The 23,781-nt window shown below is 36.9% G+C and overlaps 3 protein-coding genes across 5 annotated transcripts; 1 reads left to right on the top strand and 2 right to left on the bottom strand.

Annotated features, from left to right (window-relative positions):
- Positions 1-5,341: 5,341 nt before the first annotated feature.
- On the bottom strand, positions 5,342-10,103 carry LOC129237827 (3-oxoacyl-[acyl-carrier-protein] reductase FabG-like). Of its 2 annotated transcripts, XM_054872778.1 has the most exons (2): positions 10,082-10,103; positions 5,342-6,117 (listed from the first exon to the last, which is right to left on the bottom strand). In XM_054872778.1, exons 1-2 carry the CDS (start codon positions 10,101-10,103, stop codon positions 5,369-5,371), a joined length of 771 nt encoding a protein of 256 aa, XP_054728753.1. In that variant the 3' UTR covers positions 5,342-5,368. The 2 variants fall into 2 exon arrangements, with proteins under 2 accessions (XP_054728753.1, XP_054728754.1); XM_054872779.1 differs by lacking the exon at positions 10,082-10,103 and having other exon boundaries at positions 5,346-6,152.
- Positions 10,104-15,137: 5,034 nt separating this feature from the next.
- LOC129237449 (uncharacterized oxidoreductase TM_0325-like) lies at positions 15,138-16,165 on the bottom strand. The gene has a single exon (XM_054872216.1). It carries the CDS (start codon positions 16,110-16,112, stop codon positions 15,345-15,347), a length of 768 nt encoding a protein of 255 aa, XP_054728191.1. The 5' UTR covers positions 16,113-16,165; the 3' UTR covers positions 15,138-15,344.
- Positions 16,166-22,396: 6,231 nt separating this feature from the next.
- Positions 22,397-23,573, top strand: LOC129239098 (3-oxoacyl-[acyl-carrier-protein] reductase FabG-like). 2 transcript variants are annotated; one of them, XM_054874389.1, is made up of 2 exons: positions 22,397-22,460; positions 22,564-23,573. In XM_054874389.1, exon 2 carries the CDS (start codon positions 22,581-22,583, stop codon positions 23,346-23,348), a length of 768 nt encoding a protein of 255 aa, XP_054730364.1. In that variant the 5' UTR covers positions 22,397-22,460; positions 22,564-22,580; the 3' UTR covers positions 23,349-23,573. The 2 variants fall into 2 exon arrangements, with proteins under 2 accessions (XP_054730364.1, XP_054730365.1); XM_054874390.1 differs by lacking the exon at positions 22,397-22,460 and adding an exon at positions 22,493-22,510.
- The last annotated feature ends 208 nt before the right edge of the window (positions 23,574-23,781 follow it).

Genomic DNA, 23,781 nt, shown 5'->3' with positions numbered 1-23,781 from the left:
CCATACCGGCCATACCCCACCAAATAGATAGGAGAATCTTCTAGGGGTGAAGGCCATCTCTAGAGGTCGGTTCAGGTGTTTCATCTTTTACCCTTTCGACCGATGTACAATTTCGGCTCTTTATACTGGAAGAAGTTAATTTGGTTCAAAAATATTTACAGTACCCAAGAAATGACTCTGGATATAGGACTTATCAAAATAAAAGCCCTGGATGAATATTTAGTGATCGAACGAAGCGCAATTGTAGAAAATGCACTAAAAAATGCAATGATATGAATATTAGAGTCGAGAGACGAGGAAGAAGGAAGGTTAAAAAAAACTTTGGCGGGTGAACTAGCTCGTGATGCTGAATTATCGGTCCAAAATAAAATACGGCGGTCAATGTTTGAATGCATATACCGATTTATACAGGAATTGTCGCAACGATAAAAGGCTATCAAACAAATAAACAATATTTTCCAAATAATTGAAACAGAGTTCATAATGGAAGCTTCAGATGACACTCTGGCTGTAGCACTGGATAATCTGGTAGAAATTTACAATGAATTTGACAAAGAGCAGGTTTTACAAGAAATAAAAAGATACCGCAGACACATTCGTGCTACCGATACGAGTGCGGACGTTGTATCTAGATGGACAGCCCAAGAAGTCCTACAATTCATAATAACATGGGAGTTTACTGAATCCTTGCCCTGCATATCGCTTATACTTCAGTATTTCTTAAGGGGGTAGTATGGTATTTTTTTTTTTCATTTTTTTTTTTTTTTTTAATTATTCTATAACATCTTAAGATTATTGTGTGAAAGTTTGAAGTGCATTAGAGTAAAATTGACAAAGACACAAAGGATTAAGTATCTACCTCTCCAACCGGATTTCACAATCTTCACAAATCTTTAAACGCGTTTTTCTCACACTTGCCTTTTTTACGGTCGGTGTCCACTGTAGATTCATATCTACTGCACCGATTCTTTTCAAATTTGGTTTTTTTGTTTCTTTACTTTATTCACGAGGTAATGACGTCGAGTTTTTTTTTTTAAATTTTGTCATATCTTAAAACAACAAAGTTTTCAAGTTTTTTTTATGAAAAATCGGTGTTTTGACTTCAAAGCGCTTTAAAAAATTAAAAAAAAAAATTCGACGTTGTTACCTGCGAAACTTTATTAGCTGATGAAATCAATTTGGTTTTTTGATTTTAGTTGATCCAGTAATGAGTTCTGAGGGACACCGCAATAAAACTTTTTTATGAGACGTCCGCGAAGATTCGCTGCCACCAACTCATTTCTTCATAAAAATCAATGAAAATTTCACACAATATTCTTTAAATATGACTTTATAATGAAGTAATTTTAAAATTTTGAATAAATCAACTGTGTCGACAAAAAAAATTTCGAAAAATATGCTTGTTTTACATCGAATTAACCATACTACCCCCTTAACCATTTGTATTTCAAATGCATCATGCGAGCGAAGTTTTTTTAAATTGAAACTAATTAAAAATTACCTTCGATCTACAATTAATCAAGAGCGACTCGTCAATCTGTGCTTTCGATTGAAAGAAAAGTTTCAAAAGAAATTGATTTCACCGCAGTTATTGAAGAGTTCAGTAAAATGAAGACACGATAACATAAAATTTAATATAAGTACAAGGTTCATGTTACCTACATAATATTATATATATTATACATATGTCTTTTGCCTTCATTTTTACATTCTTACATATATACTTGCATATCATAAAATATAAGTAAATAAATATATTATGTCTTAATTCTATTGCATGTTTTTTGAAAAATTATACTTACTTATTTCATTATTCCAACTGTTTATCAAAGTCTAATTCAAACTCGAACGTCAATTATAAGATCTGAATCAAACAAACATAATTATGTAAAAATACTTAGGTAGACATATTTGAAATTAATCAAAATCTTTTTTCATTAAGAAGGGCCTCATTCAATTATGCCGCCCTGGGCCTCTGACTAGGTTAGTCCGCCACTGCGTAGCTGTTAAAAGAAATTAATTCAGTAATATTTACAAACCCATAAATGTTCTTATAAAAAGTATAATTGTTAATTAAGTGACAAATACGTTACTTTGGGAAATTAAAAAAAAAATTAAAAAAAAAATCGTTTTTTATGTACTGCACTGGAATAAATGTGAACAATTTCTACGTGCGAAAACTTCATTAAAAAATTAATATTTTTTAAATAATTGTTTCTAATTTGCATGCCTTAATTTGTTATCGTGTCAGCATACAACTTTGACGTCAAGCGAACAGAGAAGTGGCAAATCAAAAATGGAGATAATAATAGAACTACTAGACTAAGTACTTCATATTTTTTTAAATTATAATTTCGCTGAGGAGTGGATTTTCCTGTATGACGATGCAGCCGTGCATGCCGCCAAATCAACAGAAGAATTTTTGGCAGCGAAAAAAATACCAATTTTTGAATGCAGTCCTGACCTTAACCCAATTGAAAATGTATGGGCAAAACTTTCTCAATCGGTTTTAAAAAAAGGAAAAACATTTCGATAGCGCTAAAAGCCTAAGAAGTGCGATTAACGGCGAATGGTCAAAAATTAATCAAAATATTGGCAATGGGAACAAGTTTCCGTCCTTTCTTAGCCAAAGTTACGAATTATTTAAACAATTAAATAATGCATGAAATTATGTGAAGTATGTGCCATTGGAAGCTACAACTTTACTCCATCTTTCCGGCAGCATACGGACTTCTCTGAGGAAAAATTCGAGTTCTTTTGACTTGATCCGTTCATTGAGCCAGTTGGCGATGCTCTCGTAAGAAGTGAACCGCTCTCCAGTAAGGGCTGACTGCATTGATCGGAACATCGGAACAGATGGTAATCCGAAGGTGCAATGTCTGTGGGACACGGCGGATGGGGCAAGATGTCCCTATTCAGTTCCTCTATTTATTTCTGGACCGATTTAGTAACGTGTGGCCCGGCGTTGTCATGCAGCAATACAATTTTATAAAAAACTAATCAAATCGATGCCTCGACAACTTCAAGAAGTTATAATCAAAGCAGAATCCAACACAATTTACTAAGCTCCAAATTATAAACTTAAACCAAGAATTCTATTATTTCATTTTAACCTTCATGTGCCCGGCTTACTACATTTGTAGTAAATTGTGAAAAAAAGTGAGATAAAAAAAAATTTTCCGAAACAACAATGCCCGAATTTTTTAGTATATTAGCTTCCTGATTATCAAATCAAAGTCAATTAAGAGTATAATAACACTCGAACTATTATTTGCCTGACCTCTAGACCCTACTTGAAAAAAACATCATCTTGCGGCCGGCTTACTACATTTGTAGTAACCATATAAAATGTATGCAAAATAGTATTTTATAGTTGACTTCAGCTTGTCGCAACACGATTTTTTATAACTGTCGCTTCGCTTAGTTACCGAAGTACATTTATGTGTGTGTATGTGTATGTGTACACGTTTAGATACATATATATTTACTTTGCCAAAAATGCTAAAAGGAACAGTTAACTATCAGTCTAAGGTACGAAGAACTTCAGGATCATGTGCAAAACATATTGCGCGAGCTTGATGAGGAGGAAGAGCATTTCGACTTGGAGGATGATAGCAATGCCGGCAATGATGAGAGTTCCAACTCGAACGATATTGGCGCTGGTGGTTTGATTGGTATCAATACAGAAGAATCCGACGCTGAAAATGAATTAATTATTGAAGAGGACGACATTCGCAATGATGAGCAAGAAGAGGGTGCAATATTCGAAGCAGATTTCGAGGATGATTTTGATTCAGGCGAACCGCCCATTACCCAACGATATGATGCGTTGATCGCTAAAGATCAAACTGCATGGCTTAAGAACTTTCCTAGCCAAGCTATTTGCGTAAGTAGCCATAATGTATTTCGGGGCACTGTTGTGGGTCCAACTCGGGCTACCCAGGGTCTAATAGAGTCTGACGTCTTTGAGTTGATATTCACTCCATCAATGCTTCAACAAATTCTAGTAGATACGAATGAAAAAGCACGAAAAGCTTATGAGACTTGGAACGAGAAAAACTGGAGATAAAAGAATCTGGGAGAAATTAACCTTAATTGAACTAAGAGCATTTATAGGTCTTGTTTTACTAGCAGGTGTAAATAAATCAAATAACGAAGATGTGAATGTGCTATGGAGCCAAGAATGCATTTGCTTTTATCGAGCAGTAGTGCCTAAGTCACGCTTCAAAGAAATTGTTCGATTCATTAGATTTGACAGCGAGCGTACAAGAGCAGTTAAGCTAGAAGCCGATAAGGCTGCTCCAATATCTGAATTGTGGACACAAATGAACGCAAATCTGCGCAAATATTACCAACCATCTGGAGAAATTACTGTGGATGAACAATTATTTGCTTATCGCGGTCGAACTAGGTTTTCTGAGTACATACCCTCTAAGCCTGCAAGTATGGGATAAAGGTTTGGTTTGCATGCGATGCTAAGTCGTTCTACCCACTCAAAAGTGAAATATATACTGGAAAAAACTCAAATGCTGGTCGAGCAAATAACGTAGGTGAAGGTGTTGTGCAAAGGTTAGTATGCCATTGGGAGAACACCGGAAGGACTATTATTTGTGACAATTTTTTTACATCGCTAAACTTAGGCAAGTATTTAATGTCCAAAGGTCTTGCTATTCTTGGTACTGTTCGTCAAAATAAAACGTTTGTACCATATGAAATGAAGGCTGACCGCAATCGTGCTGAAGAAACCATTCATCTATTTTACCTGATATTTCCAACGATAAACAATCAAAATATCCTGTACCTTGTCAATAAGTGAAATAGAAAGTCGTAACAACACAGGAAAAATCTGTAGTTGGTGCAAAAAAGCAGTGTGTAATGCACATGCCGAAACATATATTTTGGGAAAATGCTGTTCAACTCCTGAAAATTAAAACATTTTTTGTATTAAAATTATCACCTGAATTCAATATTTTTAAATAGAAAGCTTATTACACACGTACAAGTAAAAAAAAACACCATACAAGTCTTTTTTTCTTAACATTACATTGGTTTTGCATGCAATTACGTAGTTACTACAAATGTAGTAAGCCGACCGGGTACGTAAGTTTTATATCCCGGGCACATGAAGGTTAAATAATAATAACGTCGGTGTTACACTTTTTTCGTTCTATAAATTTTACTTTTCATAATAATTAAGTGAAGTTTCGTGAAATGTGTACTTATTACAGAATATTTTCAAAACATTTATCATTAAAAATTTATATATAAAAAACATAACAAAAAAAATATATAAAAAAACTGAATTTCTCATATAATTGTTTCGTGTGGTGTATGCCCAAAATTCAATTCCTTTTATTTCAATCCACCATTAACGCGGACACTGTACATGCCGGCCTCCATCGATGGGCAAAGTTGCTCCCGTTATAAAGCTGGCCGTATCACTGGCAAAAAAGATAATGGCATCGACCACCTCCTTCGTTACACCTACGCGGCCTAACGGGTGGACACCTTTGCTATGTTCCAAATATTTCGCGTATTCCTCTTCCGACATGCCCATACGTCTATGAATATCGGTCACTACCACACCAGGATTCACGGCATTTACACGCACATTTTTCGCTGCCAAATCCAAAGCAATACATCTGGTGAACTGATCAACAGCTGCCTTGGAGGTGCAATAGCTGGATAAACCAGGAAACGAACGCAGACCTGCGAGACTGGACACATTTACAATGTTGCCTTGGGTCTTAACGAGATGAGGTGCGGCAAATTTGGTGAGAAGAAAAACTGAACGCAAGTTGGTATTTAAAATTCTATCGAATTGCTCCACGTCAATGTCCAATATATTCCCAGCCTCAACAATGCCGGCATTATTGACCAACACATCCAGTTGTCCAAATTTGTCTATAGTTGTTTTTATAATGCGCTCCGCATCTACCGTTACATCAGCAATGATGGACAATAGTTGGACTTTGTTGTTGGCTGCTTTACAGGCTGTCTCAGCGGCCTTCAAATTAGTTTCATTTCGTCCGACCAACACCACTTTGGCTCCGTGTTTGGCGAATGCTTCGGCTGTGGTAGCACCAATACCTGAACTTGCTCCAGTCACTATTACAACTTTTCCGGCCAAACTCATTTCGAACTATTCTACTTCACGGTGGTGAACGAACTGAAATATTGCCAGCCAAGGCACGAATTTAAATAAATATTTTATTAGCGAGTTGGCGGGTGATACGAGTAAGATAATGCTTATAGTGAAGATAATATTTATAGCGTTGAATGTACATGAATAAGTATAATAGTACAACAACATAATAAAAGTATGCAGATAGAAAGAACTTCAGGTATATACGTGTGACTTTACACAGCGACTTTTGATTTCAGATTTGAAAGTACTTATCGAAGTGCGCAAAACCCCATTGGGGGTTTCTGGTTTAGCTCCAATCAAGGCGAATCTATTAAAGGTGGTGTTGGTAAATCAACTGATTTGTTTTTTTTTCTTTCACAGTGTCCATGTGGCTGTCAGCACAGAATGAAACATGGCGAATTAGTTTTTTGTTTTCTACTTTTCCAATACTTTGCCGTGACAGTCAAACGTACAAAACAGTGTTGTTGGTCTAGTGGCACCACCTTTAATAAATGCAGATTGGTTGATGATTACTTTTTGAGTTATATTGGACAGCGCGGAAAAATACGTAGGTATGTTGGGGGAAAATGCGATTAAAGCTTTCGTTCTACTCATCTTTCGTTCGAAGCTCATCACTTCACTGACTTTATAGGGACTTTTTAGAGTTTTTATTAAGCTTAAAACAGTGAAAAGATATTCTTTAGATTATAAATGAATATTTAAGGCAAAAAAATGGAAAATTTGAAAGTGCTGGAGTAGCTGCCCCTCTTAAAGTAGGTAGATAAAGGGTTCTTCCATATACACACAACTAAAAGTTGTTTTAAAATAAAACATTTAAAAATTTAGATTATATTAGGTTTCAATATTTTTATGCAAAATCCGGCTCTTAACAATTATATGTGAAAAATTATGAAACGAGCCGACCACATCTTCGCCCACGCGCTTGAGCCCATAAGCATATTTTTCTTCACGAAAACAGAAATATTTGGTGAGACGTAAATTTTTGTCAGGACAAGTGCCCGAACCTAGTTAAAGACCTCCTTGATTTTGGAAAAATATAAATATATAGGAGGTTGAATTAGTTTTAAAGGTGACACACAGATGGCGCTATTTATCACTTTATCGCGTTGGCAATACTGAATATATATTCATGACAAAGCCTCATCCCTAGGCTTTGTTTATCAGTATCTGTCATTTCGCTGAAGTATAAACAACGCAGTGTTTTCGTGCTCCGAGTATGTCAACTTTCGTGCCGTCGAAACGCAATTTGCGGGAAGCTTTGCTTTTCTGCTTCAATTTGAAAAAAAAAATACAGCCCAAGCCCGTGAATTGCTGCAGGAGGCCTACCCAGACCATACTCCGTCGATTTCAATATGTGAGTACTGGTTTCGACGATTCAAAAGTGGTGATTTTCACACCGAAGACAAGGAGCGTCTTGGCCAGCCCAAAAAGTTCGAGGATCCGGAATTGGGGGAATTGGTAAACGAGGACTCGTGCCAAACCCAAGAAGAGCTTGCTGAATCATTGGGCGTTGATAAATCAACCGTTTGCAAGCGTCTAAAAGCGATGGGAATGATCCAAAAGCAAGGACATTGGGTCCCGTACGAGTTGAAGCTGCGCGACGTCGAACGGCGATTTTTTACGTGCGAATTGCTGATCGAGCGACAAAATCGGAAGGGTTTTTTGCATCGGGTGGTGACTGGCGACGAAAAATGGATCCACTACGATAACCCAAAACGCAAAAAATCATGGGGTTTGCCCGGCCACGCATCAACGTCGACGGCCAAGCAGAATATTCACGGCAAGTAAATCATGCTCTGCATTTGGTGGGATCAGGTCGGCGTCGTATATTTTGAGCTGCTCCAACCGGGCGAAACAATCACGGGGGATCGTTACCGACTGCAATTGATGCGTTTAAGCCGGGCATTGAAAGAAAAACGGCCGGAAACGGTAAAAAGGCACGACAAGGTTATTTTGCAACATGACAACGCTCGGCCGCATGTTGCTCAACCTGTCAAAAAATACCTTGGAACGCTTGGCTGGGAAGTGTTACCCCACCCGCCGTATAGTCCAGACATAGCTCCCTCCGATTATCATTTGTTCCGGCATATGAGTTTCGATTTGGCGGACCAGCGGTTCTCCTCGTACGAGGCTACCAAAATATGGGTTGAGTCATGGATAGCCAAGCAGCGGCCAGAATTTTGGAGAAACGGCATCCGGAAATTGGCCGAAAGATGGGCGAAAGTTGTAGCTAGCGATGGCCAATACTTCGAATAAAATATTTTGTACCGTTTTTTTCACAATAAAGCCCCAAATCTTCGAAAAAACCTTTAAAACTAGTTCAACCTCCTTTTTAAATTTAATTTTCTTCTTCTTCTTAATTGGTGCGATAACCGCTTACGCGATTTTGCCCGAGTTTAACAAAGCGCGCCAGTCGTTTCTTTCTTGTGCTTACCGGTGCCAATTGGACACACCAAGTGAAGCCAAGTCGTTCTCCACCTGATCTTTCCAACGCAGAGGAGGCCTTCCTCTTCCTCTGCTATCACCAACTGGTATCGCATCAAATACTTTCAAAGCCGGAGCGTTTGTATCCATTCGGACGACATGACTCAGCCAACTTAGCCGCTGGATCTTTATTCGCTGCGCTATGTCTATGTCGTCGTACAGCTCATACAGCTCATCGTTCCATCACCTGCGATATTCGCCGCTGCCAACGTGCAAAGGTCCAAAAATCTTGCGCAGAATCTTTCTCTCAAACACTCCAAGCGTCGCTTCATCGGATGTTGTCATCGTCCACGCTTCTGCGCCATACGTTAGGACGGGCATGATGAGAGCCTTGTAGAGTGTTAGTTTTGTTCGTCGAGAGAGGACTTCACTACTCATTTGCCTACTTAGTCCAAAGTAGCACTTGTTGGCAAGAGAGATTCTACGTTGGATTTCAAAGCTGCCATTGTAATCGGTGTTAATGCTGTGAACAGTGACATGGGTGCCGATTCGCGAGTGCGCCGACTGTTTGTTTGAAGGCAGGTGGTATTTCGTTTTGTCCTCGTACACCACTAGACCCATTCGCTTTGCCTCTTTATACAGTTTGAAGAAGGCAGAATTGACAACGCGGTAGTTAAGGTCAATGATGTCAATATCATGGAGGATGGTTCCATGTGTAGAAGTCCACGCAAGTGGGGAAAGTTACTGATCGCCATTCACTTGGGAGTGGCCAGAACGATTCTTTTGCATATGGTTCAAGCAGCTCGCAACGTCCGCGATTAGCCCACGTATCCTCTGGGTAGCTTCTGAACAACCGTTCGGGAGTGAGCTAACGTGAGAAGGCGAAGCATTCCAGGATAGCTGGTTGTGGTCCCTACTAGTTGATGACTTGGTGCAGCACCTAAACAATAAGGGACTTACAACCATTGGTTATGCAGATGACATATCTGTTATAATAAAAGGCAACCATGAAAGGACACTAACAGACTTAATGCAAAATGCCTTGAACGCAACATGAGAATGGTGTAAAAAGGAGGGGCTGTCGATCAACCCTAACAAAACCACAATTATCCCCTTCACAAGAAAAAGAAAGTTGGAGTTTCCTATATTGAAAATAAATGAAACGGTGATATAACTAAAGGAAGAGGTCAAGTATCTACGTTTAACCGTAGATGAAAAACTCACTTGGGAGTCACATATAAATAATATAACAAAAAAAGCCACGAAATCTTTGTGGACAACCAAACAATTACTAGGGAGACCCTGGGGCCTCAGCTCTAGTATGGTCCTCTGGATATACACCCAAATATAAACCCAGAGCAATCATACTGTGTGGGACACTAGTATGGTGGAGCAAATCTATTCAAAAAACAGCGGTAACCAAACTGGGAAAAGCACAAAGGCTTGCTTGCCTATGCATCACAGGGGCTATGAGAACTACATAGCATCCAACAGCTAGCATGGAAACACTCCTTAATTTCCACCACTTCATATAGCAATCCAAAAGGAAGCAGCTACGCAAGCACTCATGCTACACATGAAAGAACATTTCAAATTAGGCAACCTCACCGGTCACCTAAGTATCCTAAATAAAGTCAAAAACACCATAATCATGGCTCAAATTTCAGACCACATTGACCCAACCCTCTGTTTCACAAAAGGATCCAACCTTTCCTGAGAGGAACGAGTGGAAAACAAACCCAAAATGGATGAATGATGATTCACAAAAATGGTACACCGTATGGATCAAAAACATCTTATGGTGTAGGAGCAGGAGTAGTGGGACCCAGAATCCACAAATCACTCACTCCCACCAGGGACACCACCATCTTCCAAGCGGAATTATACGCAATAATGGAAGCAGCAAACATCATGCAACGTAGAAACCACAAGAGAGTAAAGATTAGAATACTCTCGGACAGCCAATTAGTTCTAAAAGCTTTACATAGCTATACCTACAACTCTAAAACCCTCTTAGAATGCCACAAGGCACTCAATAACCTGGCATCCAAAAACAATGTCTCATTAAATTGGGTACCAGGACATGAGGGATATGACGGCAATGAAAAGGCAGACTTTCAAGCCAAAAAAGAGGCAGATGTAAACTTCATCGGACCTAGTCCCATGTTCGGATTCAACAAAAACAGCCTAAAACAAAAAGTAAAATACTGAGCCAAAACTCTATTAAATCAGCATTGGAACAACGTAGAGGGTCTTAGACACTCCAAAAGGTTCTTAAGTTTCGATGCTAAAAGAGCTAACATGGCCCTCACGTTAAACAAAAAGAGCATTCGCACTCTCACAGGCGCCCTCGCGAGCACTTCACCTGCAACAAACACTTAAATTAGGCATAACTAACGCCAGCACCTGCAGATTTTGCTGCGAAGATGAGGAGTCTATAGAACATCTCATCATCGAATGTTCGGGGTTGACGCATAGAAGGAAAAAAGTTTTTAACAAGTTCATGCTTATAGATGAAGACCTTCAATCACTCCCTCAGAAGGAGCTGGTACAATTCATAAGCATACTTAACAGTCAACAGACAGCATAGGGTACACAATGGATCAATATGGTCGCAGTGCTAAAGGCCCATACCTTAACCCTTTACTACCATTAACCATTACGAGGGATCATCAGAAATCCACACAATTCATGCGCAATATACGCCATTATAATAACGCATTTCAAATGACCTCTTTTAAGAGTAAGCAAGTCGTTGAGCGTCCTCTCGACGAACAAAACTAACACTCTAGAAGACTCTCTTCATGCCCGTCCTAACGTATAGCGCAGAAGCGTGGACGATGACAACATCCGTTGAAGCGACGCTTGGAGTGTTTGAGAGAAAGATTCTGCGTAAGATTTTTGGACCTTTGCACATTGGCAACGGCGAATATCGCAGACGATGGAACGATGAGCTGTATGAGCTTTACGACGACATAGACATAGCGCAGCGAATAAAGATCCAGCGGCTACGTTGGCTGGGTCATGTCGTCCGAATGGATACAAACGCTCCGGCTTTGAAAGTATTCGATGCGGTACCAGCTGGTGATAGCAGAGGAAGAGGAAGGCCTCCTCTGCGTTGGAAAGATCAGGTGGAGCACGACTTGGCTTCACTTGGTGTGTCCAATTGGCGCCGGTTAGCACGAGAAAGAAACGACTGGTGCGCTTTGTTAAACTCGGCCGAAATCGCGTAACCGGTTATCGCGCCAATTAAGAAGAAGAAGAAGTCGTTGAGCGTGGGTTCATGCCTACATTTAAAATTCAAGGGCACAAATATCACAAATTTCTGCAAATATATTTTATTGCACATCCAGATACACAAGCATCTACGCGGTGTTCAAGTGTTGCACAGCCAATTGATAGAGATTTTATTAGATCTCTCCAAGATTTATTACATTCTCATAATTTCTACAAACAGTCTTTCAAAACTGCGATTGAGAGTGTTGCAGCAGATACTCCTGACTTTAATGTCGTAATCCATTCAAATAAAGTTCCTGTTGGAGAACACAGAAGACGATACAATACACCTTCCACGAGTGAAGTAGCAGTGGTGATAGCTGGACAGCAATTTGACAAAAGAGATTTTGTATTGCATAGTCGTGATAATAATTTCCAAAAAATTTCAGAGTTACACAGATCTTATGACAGCTTACAATATCCTTTGATGCTGGGTCGTGGAGAAAATGGTTATGCCTTTAATATTTCTCAAGTTGACCCAATCGGTGGTACGCCTCTGCGGAAAACAGTGTCATGTATGAACTACTATTGCTACCGTATAATGACAAGACGTAACAATGTCAACACTTTGCTTAGATATGGAATGTTAACAAACCAATACTTGGTAGATCAATATGCGAAAATTGAATCTGAGAGACTGGCCTACATCCGTAATAATCAAACTAAATTGAGAGCCGAAAATTACGTTCATCTTCAGGATGCTTTACAGGCGAATGAACACCGCAACGGCATTGGGCAGTTGGTTATGCTACCTTCATCATTCACAGGTGGACCTCGATATTTAAACGAAAAATCACAAGACGCCATGGCTCACGTCGGAAATTACGGCAAAGCTGATTATAAAGGGTGGTTAAATTTCAAGGGCTGCTGTTGAATGTAAACCACACCTAAACGTCAAGTTTTTTTCCTACATTTTATTTGACATTTTTCAATTTCAGACTAACTCAATTTGAACCATGAAAAGATACACAATCGAGCAGCGCGTTAAAGTTATTCAGGATTATTATGAAAACGGGCGTTCAAATCAAAATGCATATCGCGCACTTCGTCTTCAGTGATGAGGCACATTTTCACCTCAGTGGATTCGTCAACAAGTAGAATTGCCGCATGTGGGCGAATGATAATCCAAGAGTGATTGCCGAAAAACTAATGCACCCACAAAGAGTGACTGTTTGGTGCGGTTTATGGGCCGGCGGCATCATTGGGCCGTATTTTTTCCAAAATGAGGCCGGTCAGGCAATTACTGTGAATAGATTTCGCTATCGTGAGATGATAACGAACTTTTTATGGCCCGTTGGACTTCTTTCTTTGGAGTTATTCGAAAGAAAAGGTGTACGTCGATAAGCCAGCAACAATTCAAGAGCTAAAGAATGAGATAATTTGGCACACTAACGGCATAGAAACTCAATTATGCCTCAGCGTTATTGAAAATTTGGACCATCGGATGGAGGTGTACCGCCGAGGCCGATAAAATAAATAGGTAAAAATGTAAAAAGTAAATATGTAAAAATGTAGAATATGAATTTAGATATTCCAAACATAGCAGGAAATCTTCATGCTATACGGAAAGGGGGATTGTTTTAATCCAAATTTAACGCGTGCGTGCCACGGGCAGTAATGAATAAATCAAAAGTACTGGATTGATTTGAATTATTTTTTCAGTGAGTGACATAGGTTATACATTTTATACGCATGCGAAGTCGGGGTACGTCGCTAGTATACATATGTACACATACAAGTATGTGTGTGTATGTGTATACATTAATTACTGTCAATCAAAACAACAAATCATGTATTAATTGCTCTACATTATACGTCTGGTGAATGGAATTCATTATGACCCAACAGAGTGATTTTCTCAAATAAATACTTACACAGATCACTTAATTGCTTGTCTTGGCATACATACATACATAAGTATATACGTACAGGTATCATCTTGGCTATACTATGCAGATATTGATAGTTTATTTAGTCAATCTCCCTATAATAATGCAACAACAATTTCCAAAAATTATTCTAAATTTTCATTGCAAAAAAAGGTTGTTTTGCAGTGTGCGTCACAACGCATAACAGAATCATTTGAAATAACAAAATCCAAATGCATTTGTTAAAGCAGATGTTTTCGGAGGTAGCCCTGGAAGAATTGTTCTTCGATTCTAAAATTTTTCGTAAGAAATACTGTGAAAAATTTCAAAATGATAGGTTGTAGAAAAAAACCTTTAAAGCCGAACAGGTATAGAAACCCAGCCTGGAGCAAATGACTCTCTTATCTGATAGATAAGTTTTTCAATTTCGCTACGATCAACGTGAAATTTTGATGCAATATATTTGAGATATTATGCATTCGATTATCGCTTGATATTTTTTTGAAATTTGAATTGGTCGAGCCAAGGAGCATCAAGAGATTTGGTGGCTCCTAAAACACTCAGGCTAAGAAGTGCATTGTATTTACGATTTTCGCTTTATATTAAAAAAATGTTTTAAACTCACGCATTCAAAAATAACTCACATCTTTCGTACTTGTTATGACATCGTTCATGATCTACTTTAATCTGTTGAAGAAATCAAAGATCTGGGGGTGTTTTTTTATGCACGTTTTACATTTCTTAATCATATAGACTTTATTCTATCTAAAGCGTACTCTATAGTTGGCTTTATAAGAAGGAATAGCTCGAACTCTGCAGACGCTTAAACTCTTAAGTTGTTATTTACCTCAGTTTTTCGATCTATGCACATCGGAATATGCCGCGTTTATTTGGCGACCTCACCATCAATTTTCTCAAGATAGAATTGAATGAGCACGAAAAGCCTTTCTTAGGTATGCTCTCTTTTCGCTGACCATCTCTGACCATGTCCCACCATATAAATCCCTAGGAAATCAAATTTGCTGTTGTCTTTTTTGTTTATTATTTTCCAGGGTGAAATAGAATGTTCCGCTCTTTTAGAAATGATTAAGTTTTCCTCCCCTACCAGGTCTTTACGTAATAAATATCCGTTAAATTTGAATAGGTACGGAACAAATTATGCCTGCATTGCAGAGAAGATGACACTTCTCTATACATTAACGTTCTCTGTGAATTGCTTCTATTGCTCGCTCTCTTCTTTTCCCCTCCTAGCAAATACTAAAATGTAAACTAAATGGCGTAATGAAATTAGCGCATCGTTGGAACTCAATTGCTAATTTTCTGAGTGGGAGAGACAAGTGCCCATATGCCCCCATAAGCACATACATATGTAGCTGTGTATGTAAGTATGTGTAAAGTAATATTTATGGACGCAATTATCATTCGTTTTCTTTGTTTATTTTATTATTTATATTTGAACTACAAAAGTTTGTGAGTAGCTGTAAAAATATAAATCACATAAAAACTTTAGCCAATTAAACTCACAATTAATAATGCAATTCATGTATTTTTTTTTTTATACACAAACATAGTACTCTTATAATGCAGTAATACTAGAAAATAGAGCATTGCACTGATAAATGCACAAATTAACGCGGACACATAGCATGCCGGCCTCCATCGATGGGCAAAGTAGCTCCCGTTATAAAGCTTGCCGATTCACTGGCAAAAAAGATAATAGCATCGGCCACCTCCTTCGTAGAGCCAACACGGCCTAGAGCGTGCGTCCCTTTGCTATGTTCCAAATATTTCGCATATTCCTCCTCCGACATGCCCATACGTCTAAAAATATCGGTCACTATCACACCAGGATTCACGGAATTTACACGTACATTTTTAGCGGCCAAATCCAAAGCAATACATCTGGTAAACTGATCAAGAGCTGCCTTGGAGGTGCAATAGCTGGATCTATCCGGAAACGAACGCAAACCTGCGACACTGGACACATTTACAATGTTGCCTTGGGCCTTAACGAGATGAGGTGCGGCAAATTTGGTTAGAAGAAAAACTGAACGCAAGTTGGTATTCATAATTCTATCGAATTGCTCAACGTCAATTTCCAATATATGCCCCGGCTCAGCTATACCGGCATTATTGACCAACACATCCAGTTGACCGAATTTGTCTATAGTTGTTTTTATAATGCGCTCCGCATCTACCGTTACATCAGCGATGATAGACAATAGTTGTACTTTGTTGTTGGCTGCTTTACAGGCTGCCTCAGCGGCCTTCAAATTAGTTTCATTTCGTCCTACCAACACCACTTTGGCTCCGTGTTTGGCGAATGCCTCTGCTGTAGTAGCACCAATACCTGAACTTGCTCCCGTTACTATTACAACTTTTCCGGCCAAACTCATTGCGAACTATTCTACTTCACGGCGTAAAATGAACTAAAATCGTAGCAATCGAGAGGCTCAAATATAAATGCATTCGGGGAATTCATAAAGCCCTCCTCGCGCCATATCTATAAATATTTTCGTTTGAAATTAAAATGCAACTCAAGCAGCAACTTCATACATATAAAATGAAGGGTTTGTTAATAGCTGTACTCAAGCGACGTTTATTAGCGATTATTTTGGTAGAGGTAAATATAAAGTAGCGAAAATCCACTGGCGATTTATCAGGTGTCTCTACACTCAGAAAGAGTGCCTACCTGGTATTGATTTTGGGGCGACGATATTAGCGGCCTTTTCTTTGAAGATGTGAAAGAAGCCGCTATCACTGTCATCCAAAAGTTGTCCACTGCGCCATTAGAGCGGAGCCTAGGCAGCCATTTTCTGGAGAATACATATAAACTTCACACATAATGTCATCGAGGGCATATGCAGAACTAAAACTGTTTATTTTCTTCAATTTCACAAGTCGGACGCTCACAATTCCAATTAAACTGGCGTAAACATAATGAAATGCCCTATGAATCCCCCAATTGCAATTGGCGAATTTGCCACTACAAATATCAAATTACTTACCTAGATACAATTGGAAAATACCAAACACAAACACAACATGTACAGGGTGGCCTATATTGAAGTATCTTTTTTAGAATGGAGTAAAATGCACAAAAACCAATCAGTTTTCTTAAATTATGGTTAGAAAAAGAAATAGAACAAAAGTATCGGATTTTAAATTGAAATAAAAGAGGTTGTCTGTAAAGTCGGTTTACTGACGATAGTTTAACGTGACAACGTCATAAGAAAATATTGATGGAATGGTTGCAATTTTCAAAACAAAATTTTAATTTTATTTGTTTGATAGATATTTTGTATGGATATAGAGGAGGAGGTAAATGGAATTGCAATGGAATAGGTCAAGTTAAATTTACACAAACGTGAAAAATTACGAAACATTTATCAAATTCATGAAAGATATGTTCAATTTCGATTGTGCATCAGACGTTAATAAGTCAACAACACTAAGAGGCACCATCATCGATTTGCCTTTTTCAAGACACTTTACACTCGAAACACTCCCTTTCATTTCCTGCTTTTTCTATCATCGTCCTATTCTCAACAGGGAAATGGTTCATTACCATGCACACAGGAAGAAGGCATATGCAAATACAAGTATGTGAATTTATATAAAAATGCGCATATACATACATATACATACATATATATGCTCACTCAAGTAGGACAGAGCCAGATGTCGAACGTTGCCGAACGCGGGGGCCGATTGTGCTCTTTGTCGTTCGTTCCGCGCTCTCGCTTGCAGTTCAAGCACATTAGCTTACATTTGCTTGCGTACGGAATAGATTCGTATATTTGATATGTCCATATGACTTGTATGCATCTTTACATATAGATTTGTTCTTTTTGAAAATTGCGCGAAATTGTATATGTATATGCATATATATATGTATATATGTATATACATATATTAGTATACAACATATCTTATAAGGTATATGGTAAATATTACCATACATTTTTTCCTTCATATATAATAAAAAAAGAGGTTGTCTGTAAAGTCGGTTTACTGACGATAGTTTAACGTGATAACGTCATAAGAAAATACTAATTGAATGGTTGCATTTTTCAAAAGAAAATTTCAATTTTATTTGTTTGATAGATATTTTGTATGGATATAGAGAATGAGTTAACATTAACATAACATAATATACTTTAACATAACATAACATAACATAACATAACATAACATAACATAACATAACATAACATAACATAACATAATATAATATAACATAACATAACATAACATAACATAACATAACATAACATAACATAACATAACATAACATAACATAACATAACATAACATAACATAACATAACATAACATAACATAACATAACATAACATAACATAACATAACATAACATAACATAACATAACATAACATAACATAACATAACATAACATAACATAACATAACATAACATAACATAACATAACATAACATAACATAACATAACATAACATAACATAACATAACATAACATAACATAACATAACATAACATAACATAACATAACATAACATTACATAACATAACATAACATAACATAACATAACATAACATAACAAAACATAACATAACATAACATAACATAACATAACATAACATAACATAACATAACATAACATAACATAACATAACATAACATAACATAACATAACATAACATAACATAACAAAACATAACATAACATAACATAACATAACATAACATAACATAACATAACATAACATAACATAACAAAACATAACATAACATAACATAACATAACATAACATAACATAACATAACATAACATAACATAACATAACATAACATAACATAACATAACATAACATAACATAACATAACATAACATAACATAACATAACATAACATAACATAACATAACATAACATAACATAACATAACATAACATAACATAACATAACATAACATAACATAACATAACATAACATAACATAACATAACATAACATAACATAACATAACATAACATAACATAACATAACAAAACATAACATAACATAACATAACATAACATAACATAACATAACATAACATAACATAACATAACATAACATAACATAACATAACATAACTCAACATAACATAACACAACATAACATAACATAACAAATTACCGCGTATTAAAGCACTTATCAACAGCTTTGATTTGATACTTATATTGTACATACACAACCAAAGGTTACCCGGGTCCACGTTTTGACCTATATCTCGAGACCCCAGTCACGGAGCGGCATGAAAAATACTCTGTACTAAAGCATTCACCAACAGCTTCCATTTGATACCCATATTGTACATACACATCCGAAGGTTACCCGGGTCCACGTTTTGACCTGTATCTCGAGCCCTATTTCCAAAATAAAATATAATCCATGTTACTCGTGGATGATGTAGCTTTCGAATGGTGAAAGAATTTTTAAAATCGGTCCAGTAGTTTTGAGCCTCTTCATTACAAACAAACAAAGTTTTCCTCTTTATAATATTAGTATAGAGTATAGACAACATATCTTATAAGGTATATGGTAAATATTAAAATACATTTTTTCCTTCATATATAATAAAAAAATTAATAATAATAACATTAAAAAAACAGGTATTATTAACAAACTTGGTTTTATTTTAAGTTCTTCAAGTAAATCAAATTAATAATAATCAATAAGAAGGTATATGCAAATACAAATACGTGAATTTATATATGTACATATGCGCATATACATACATATATACGCTCACTTAAGTAGGAGAGAGCAAGATGTCGAACGTTGCCGTTCGATTGCTTTGTTCGTTCCGCGCTTTCGCTTGCAGTTCATTCAAGGTAACGGCAATGAGCAAGGTAACGACAAATGAGCAAGGTAACGACAAATGAGCAAGGTAACGGCAATGAGCAAGGTAACGACAAATGAGCAAGGTAACACAAATGAGCAAGGTAATGTAGATAAACTTGAACTAAATGTGACAAAAACAAAGTTTATGATTCTTTCTAGAGCAATAAGTGCTAGCTTCAGGGACCATAGCTTACAAATAAAAATGAGAGAATTGAAGAAGTAAAAGTAAATATTGGAATTTATATAGATAATAAGTTAAATTTGGAAGACCACGTGGAGTATACAGTTAATAAGATTGCGAAAAAAATCGGGCTCGTGAAAAGATCATGCAAATACATAGGTAAGAGATATAAAAGTCTGGTTTATAGATCAATAGTTGAGCCGCATTTTATATACTGTCCAACGATTTTTTTCATGGCTAGCGACACACAAGTTGAGAAGCTCCAAAAAATGCAAAACAGAGCTATGCGATTCATTTTGAATAAGCGTTATGATGAACCCATACAAGAAATGATCAGAGACTTGAATTGGCTGAGCGTGAAACAGCAAATATTTTACCACGCTATGAAATTCGTTTTTAATATAAAGCAGGGCAAGTTACCGTATTATTTGAGCGATAATCTTAGATACATAAATGAAACCCATTCATATATACTCAGGGAAAGTAATAGTTTTAGACTACCACTATTTAGAGTAGAAGTTGATAAGAAAAATATTTTCTATAAAGGTCTGAAATGGTTTCACGAGCTACCAACTCAAATAAAAGGTTTTGTTAACATGAGCACCGATTAGATAGAAACTAGACCCTTGATTTTCAAGCAGTAGGAATATGTATTTCATTAATTATGTTAAACTATAAATTACGTTGTAAAACCTGATAACTATGTATAAACTATAATTTGTTTTACTTTACACATAGGAATATTATTATTTTACTACTTAGCATATAAGCACATAAATGTATAAATTAGCTTTTAAGACCGTAAAAACTAAATAAATTAATAAATAAATAAACATACCCCTCTAACCTCCATTTGCAGCGTTTTTTTAAGTGTATTGCATTATACTAAATATTTTCCAAAAGTTCCATTTTTGTTTGCTTTCTAGAGGAACTAAGAAAATGTGGCAAGCCTCAAATTGTCAACAGCGCAACAGCTGTGCGAGTTAAGATTGCAACAAATGGAACAAAGCTATTTGAACACGAAAGTGTTGTCAAAGCAAAGAATGAAAAATAAACAAATAAATTTAAACGTTTCTTATATTTCGTGATTGTGTTAAGCTTTATTTAAATGATGGCATACCGATTAATGAAAAGGCGGATCAAATTGTAAAAGAAGCAGCAGGTAGTCGCATTGTCGTCGAAGTTGAATACTCTATAGAAGAAGCTGTGACAGTAATTGGCAGTAAAGTTTTCTCTGAATGGTACGATGGAATTCTGTCTTCTGCAAGGGTTCGAATAAACTTCTTGCATAAAGTCACCAGCAAAGATCACATTCAAAAATTGAAGTGCGTTGCTAAAGAAAGAGAAAAACAACTCTTTAAGAACTGGCAGTGGTAAATTTGCAAGTAGCTGTTATTGTTTTTAAGAGCTGCCACTTAGAAAGAGGCTACTTATTTATCTAAATACGCATGCCGTAACGAAAACTACTATAAATATATTCTCGGATAACCAGGCGGATATTAAAACAATGAATGCGGCTATACTAAGATTAACGGTGACACAGGAGTGCTCTAAATGATATTAGTTTCGTATTCAAGGTCATTCAAAAACTAATGCACCCACAAAGAGTGATTGTTTGGTGTGGTTTATGGGCCGGCGGCATCATTGTGCCGTATTTTTTCCAAAATGAGGCCGGTCAGGCAGTTACTGTGAATAGATTTCGCTATCGTGAGATGACAACGAAGTTTTTATGGCCCGAATTGGAAGAAATGAATGTGGACGATATGTGGTTTCAACAGGACGGTGCCACTTGTCACACAGCTAACGAAACAATGGCTCTTTTGCGCGAAAAATTTGATGGCCGAATAATCTTACGTCGCGGCGATATCAATTGGCCGCCAAGATCATGTGATTTGACCCCGTTGGACTTCTTTCTTTGGGGTTATTTGAAAGAAAAGGTGTACGTCGATAAGCCAGCAACATTTTAAGAGCTAAAGGATGAGCTAATTCGGCACATTGACGGCATAGAAGCTCAATTATGCCTCAGCGTCATCGAAAATTTGGACCACCATTGGACTATTGGAGGTGTGCCGCGGAAGCTGCGGCGGTCATTTGGCCTATATTTTGTTCCATACGTAATTGAGCTATACCAATATTATCATAATAAAAAGAGAAATGACAATAATTTCCTAAAAAAATTGTATTTTATTCAAAATCAACACCGGCCCTTAAAACTTAGCCACACTTTATATGCATGTATATATTGTACATTTTTTGTTTTCATAAATATTTTATTAGAATCAATTGAAAAATATTAATTGTCAATATTTAATGTGTCCCCCAACGATTTCTTGCCGAATATTGTAATAGACATATCTTTAGTGTTTTTTAATTTCAGGAACCCAATATTAGCGTTAGATGGTCGCAAAAGTCGCTATACTCAAACAATGAGCCGACAGCGAGAGTTATTCGCTGTGCTAATTAATCTGCACGACAGCCTTTTTATTTTAAATTAAATTCATTCAAAATGTTATAATTATAAATAAATAAATATACATATGTTTTTAACGTAAAATGTACATATGTACATGAAATTGAAAATTTTTTATTTATATAATTCATTTCTACTTAATTCTACTAATTTTACTAGTGATCTTAAAAACTATTATCTGGTAGCGCCGCAATACGATCGCTGTGAAAGAGAAATACGAAGCAGAAGGTGTGTGTGCTCTAATATCATTTCATCGATTGTTGCTAATTGTTTTTGTTGTACATTACACAGTTATAAGTGTCCGTGATAATTAATCTTTAACTTTTTGCAGCACAATTCCGCTAAAGAATGACGTTTGCCGGCAAAGTAGTTATTGTCACCGGTGCCAGTTCTGGAATTGGTGCCGCCACCGCAGAGCTCTTTGCCAAACGAGACGCTAAAGTAGTGCTGGTAGGACGAGATGAGACAAATCTAAAAGCAACCGAAGCCGCATGTAAATCAGCGAACAGCAGCGCTGAATTGCTAATCATCAAGGCCGATATAACGCTGGAGGCGGAGAGCATTATCAATAGAACTATTGAAAAATTTGGCCAATTAGATGTGTTAGTAAATAATGCCGGTATTTTGGCTTCTGGAAATATACTCGACATCGATGTTGACCAATTCGATACGATTTTAAATACAAACTTACGTGCTGTATTTGTGCTAACAAAACTGGCGGCACCGCATTTGGTGACAAGCCAAGGCAATATTGTGAATGTGTCCAGCTTGGCTGGTACACGTTCGTTTGCAAACAGCTCATCCTATTGTGTGTCGAAAGCAGGTCTCGACCAATTTACGAAGTGTATAGCTTTGGATTTGGCGTCGAAAAATGTGCGCGTGAATTCCGTGAATCCCGGCTTGATTGTGACCAATATTCATCGGCGTGGTGGGATGTCGGATGAAGCGTATGCCAAGCATCTGGAGCATGGCAAGGAGACGCATGCTTTGGGACGTGTGGGCAATCCGATGGAAGTGGCTGAAGCGATTGCTTTCTTGGCCAGTGAGACAGCCAGCTTTATTACGGGTGCAATATTGCCCATTGATGGCGGTAGGCATGCTATGTGTCCGCGTTAAGTCTTATTCCCATCGGAATAGTACAACCTTGGTGTTGTAACACTATGACATAAAACATTAACACAAATATTGAATTTGCATTTAGAGGTTACAAAAATGAGTGAATTTTGTTCTATTTGAAATCATCGTAGCTTGCGAAGTCGACGAAGTGATTTCATACATTGTTATGTATTTATGATTATTCAAATAAAGGTACGGTTTTGGATAAACGCTTAAAAAAAAATATGTCCTAAGCTATTTTACGTTTAAACAAATATTTGTGGAGGTAAAGCAAGAGAATGAATGTAACGGGTGATCAATCATGAGGTGCTTTTTTCAATAGTTAAAAAAAACAAAAATGTAAATTATGTTCAAAACCTTTATTTATCATTTGAAAGGACATTCTTTGACATTTACTTTTTGAATATGACTTCATTCAAATGTTGGCCGCAAC

The sequence above is a fragment of the Anastrepha obliqua genome, chromosome 2 (genome assembly GCF_027943255.1).
Source record: "Anastrepha obliqua isolate idAnaObli1 chromosome 2, idAnaObli1_1.0, whole genome shotgun sequence".
NCBI classification, from domain to species: Eukaryota; Metazoa; Arthropoda; class Insecta; order Diptera; family Tephritidae; genus Anastrepha; species Anastrepha obliqua.
Note: the sequence above shows the minus strand (reverse complement) of the source record. Positions and strands in the feature narration are given on the sequence as shown.

Coding starts and splice junctions, on each gene's coding strand:
- LOC129239098 (XM_054874389.1), top strand. CDS start 22,581: ATGACGTTTGCCGGCAAAGTAGTTATTGTCACCGGTGCCAGTTCTGGA.
- LOC129237449 (XM_054872216.1), bottom strand. CDS start 16,112: ATGAGTTTGGCCGGAAAAGTTGTAATAGTAACGGGAGCAAGTTCAGGT.
- LOC129237827 (XM_054872778.1), bottom strand. CDS start 10,103: ATGAAGTGGTGGAAATTAAGGA. Junction 6,118..10,081: donor GAAGTGGTGGAAATTAAGGA/GTGTTTCCATGC, acceptor TGGCCGGAAAAG/TTGTAATAGTGACTGGAGCA.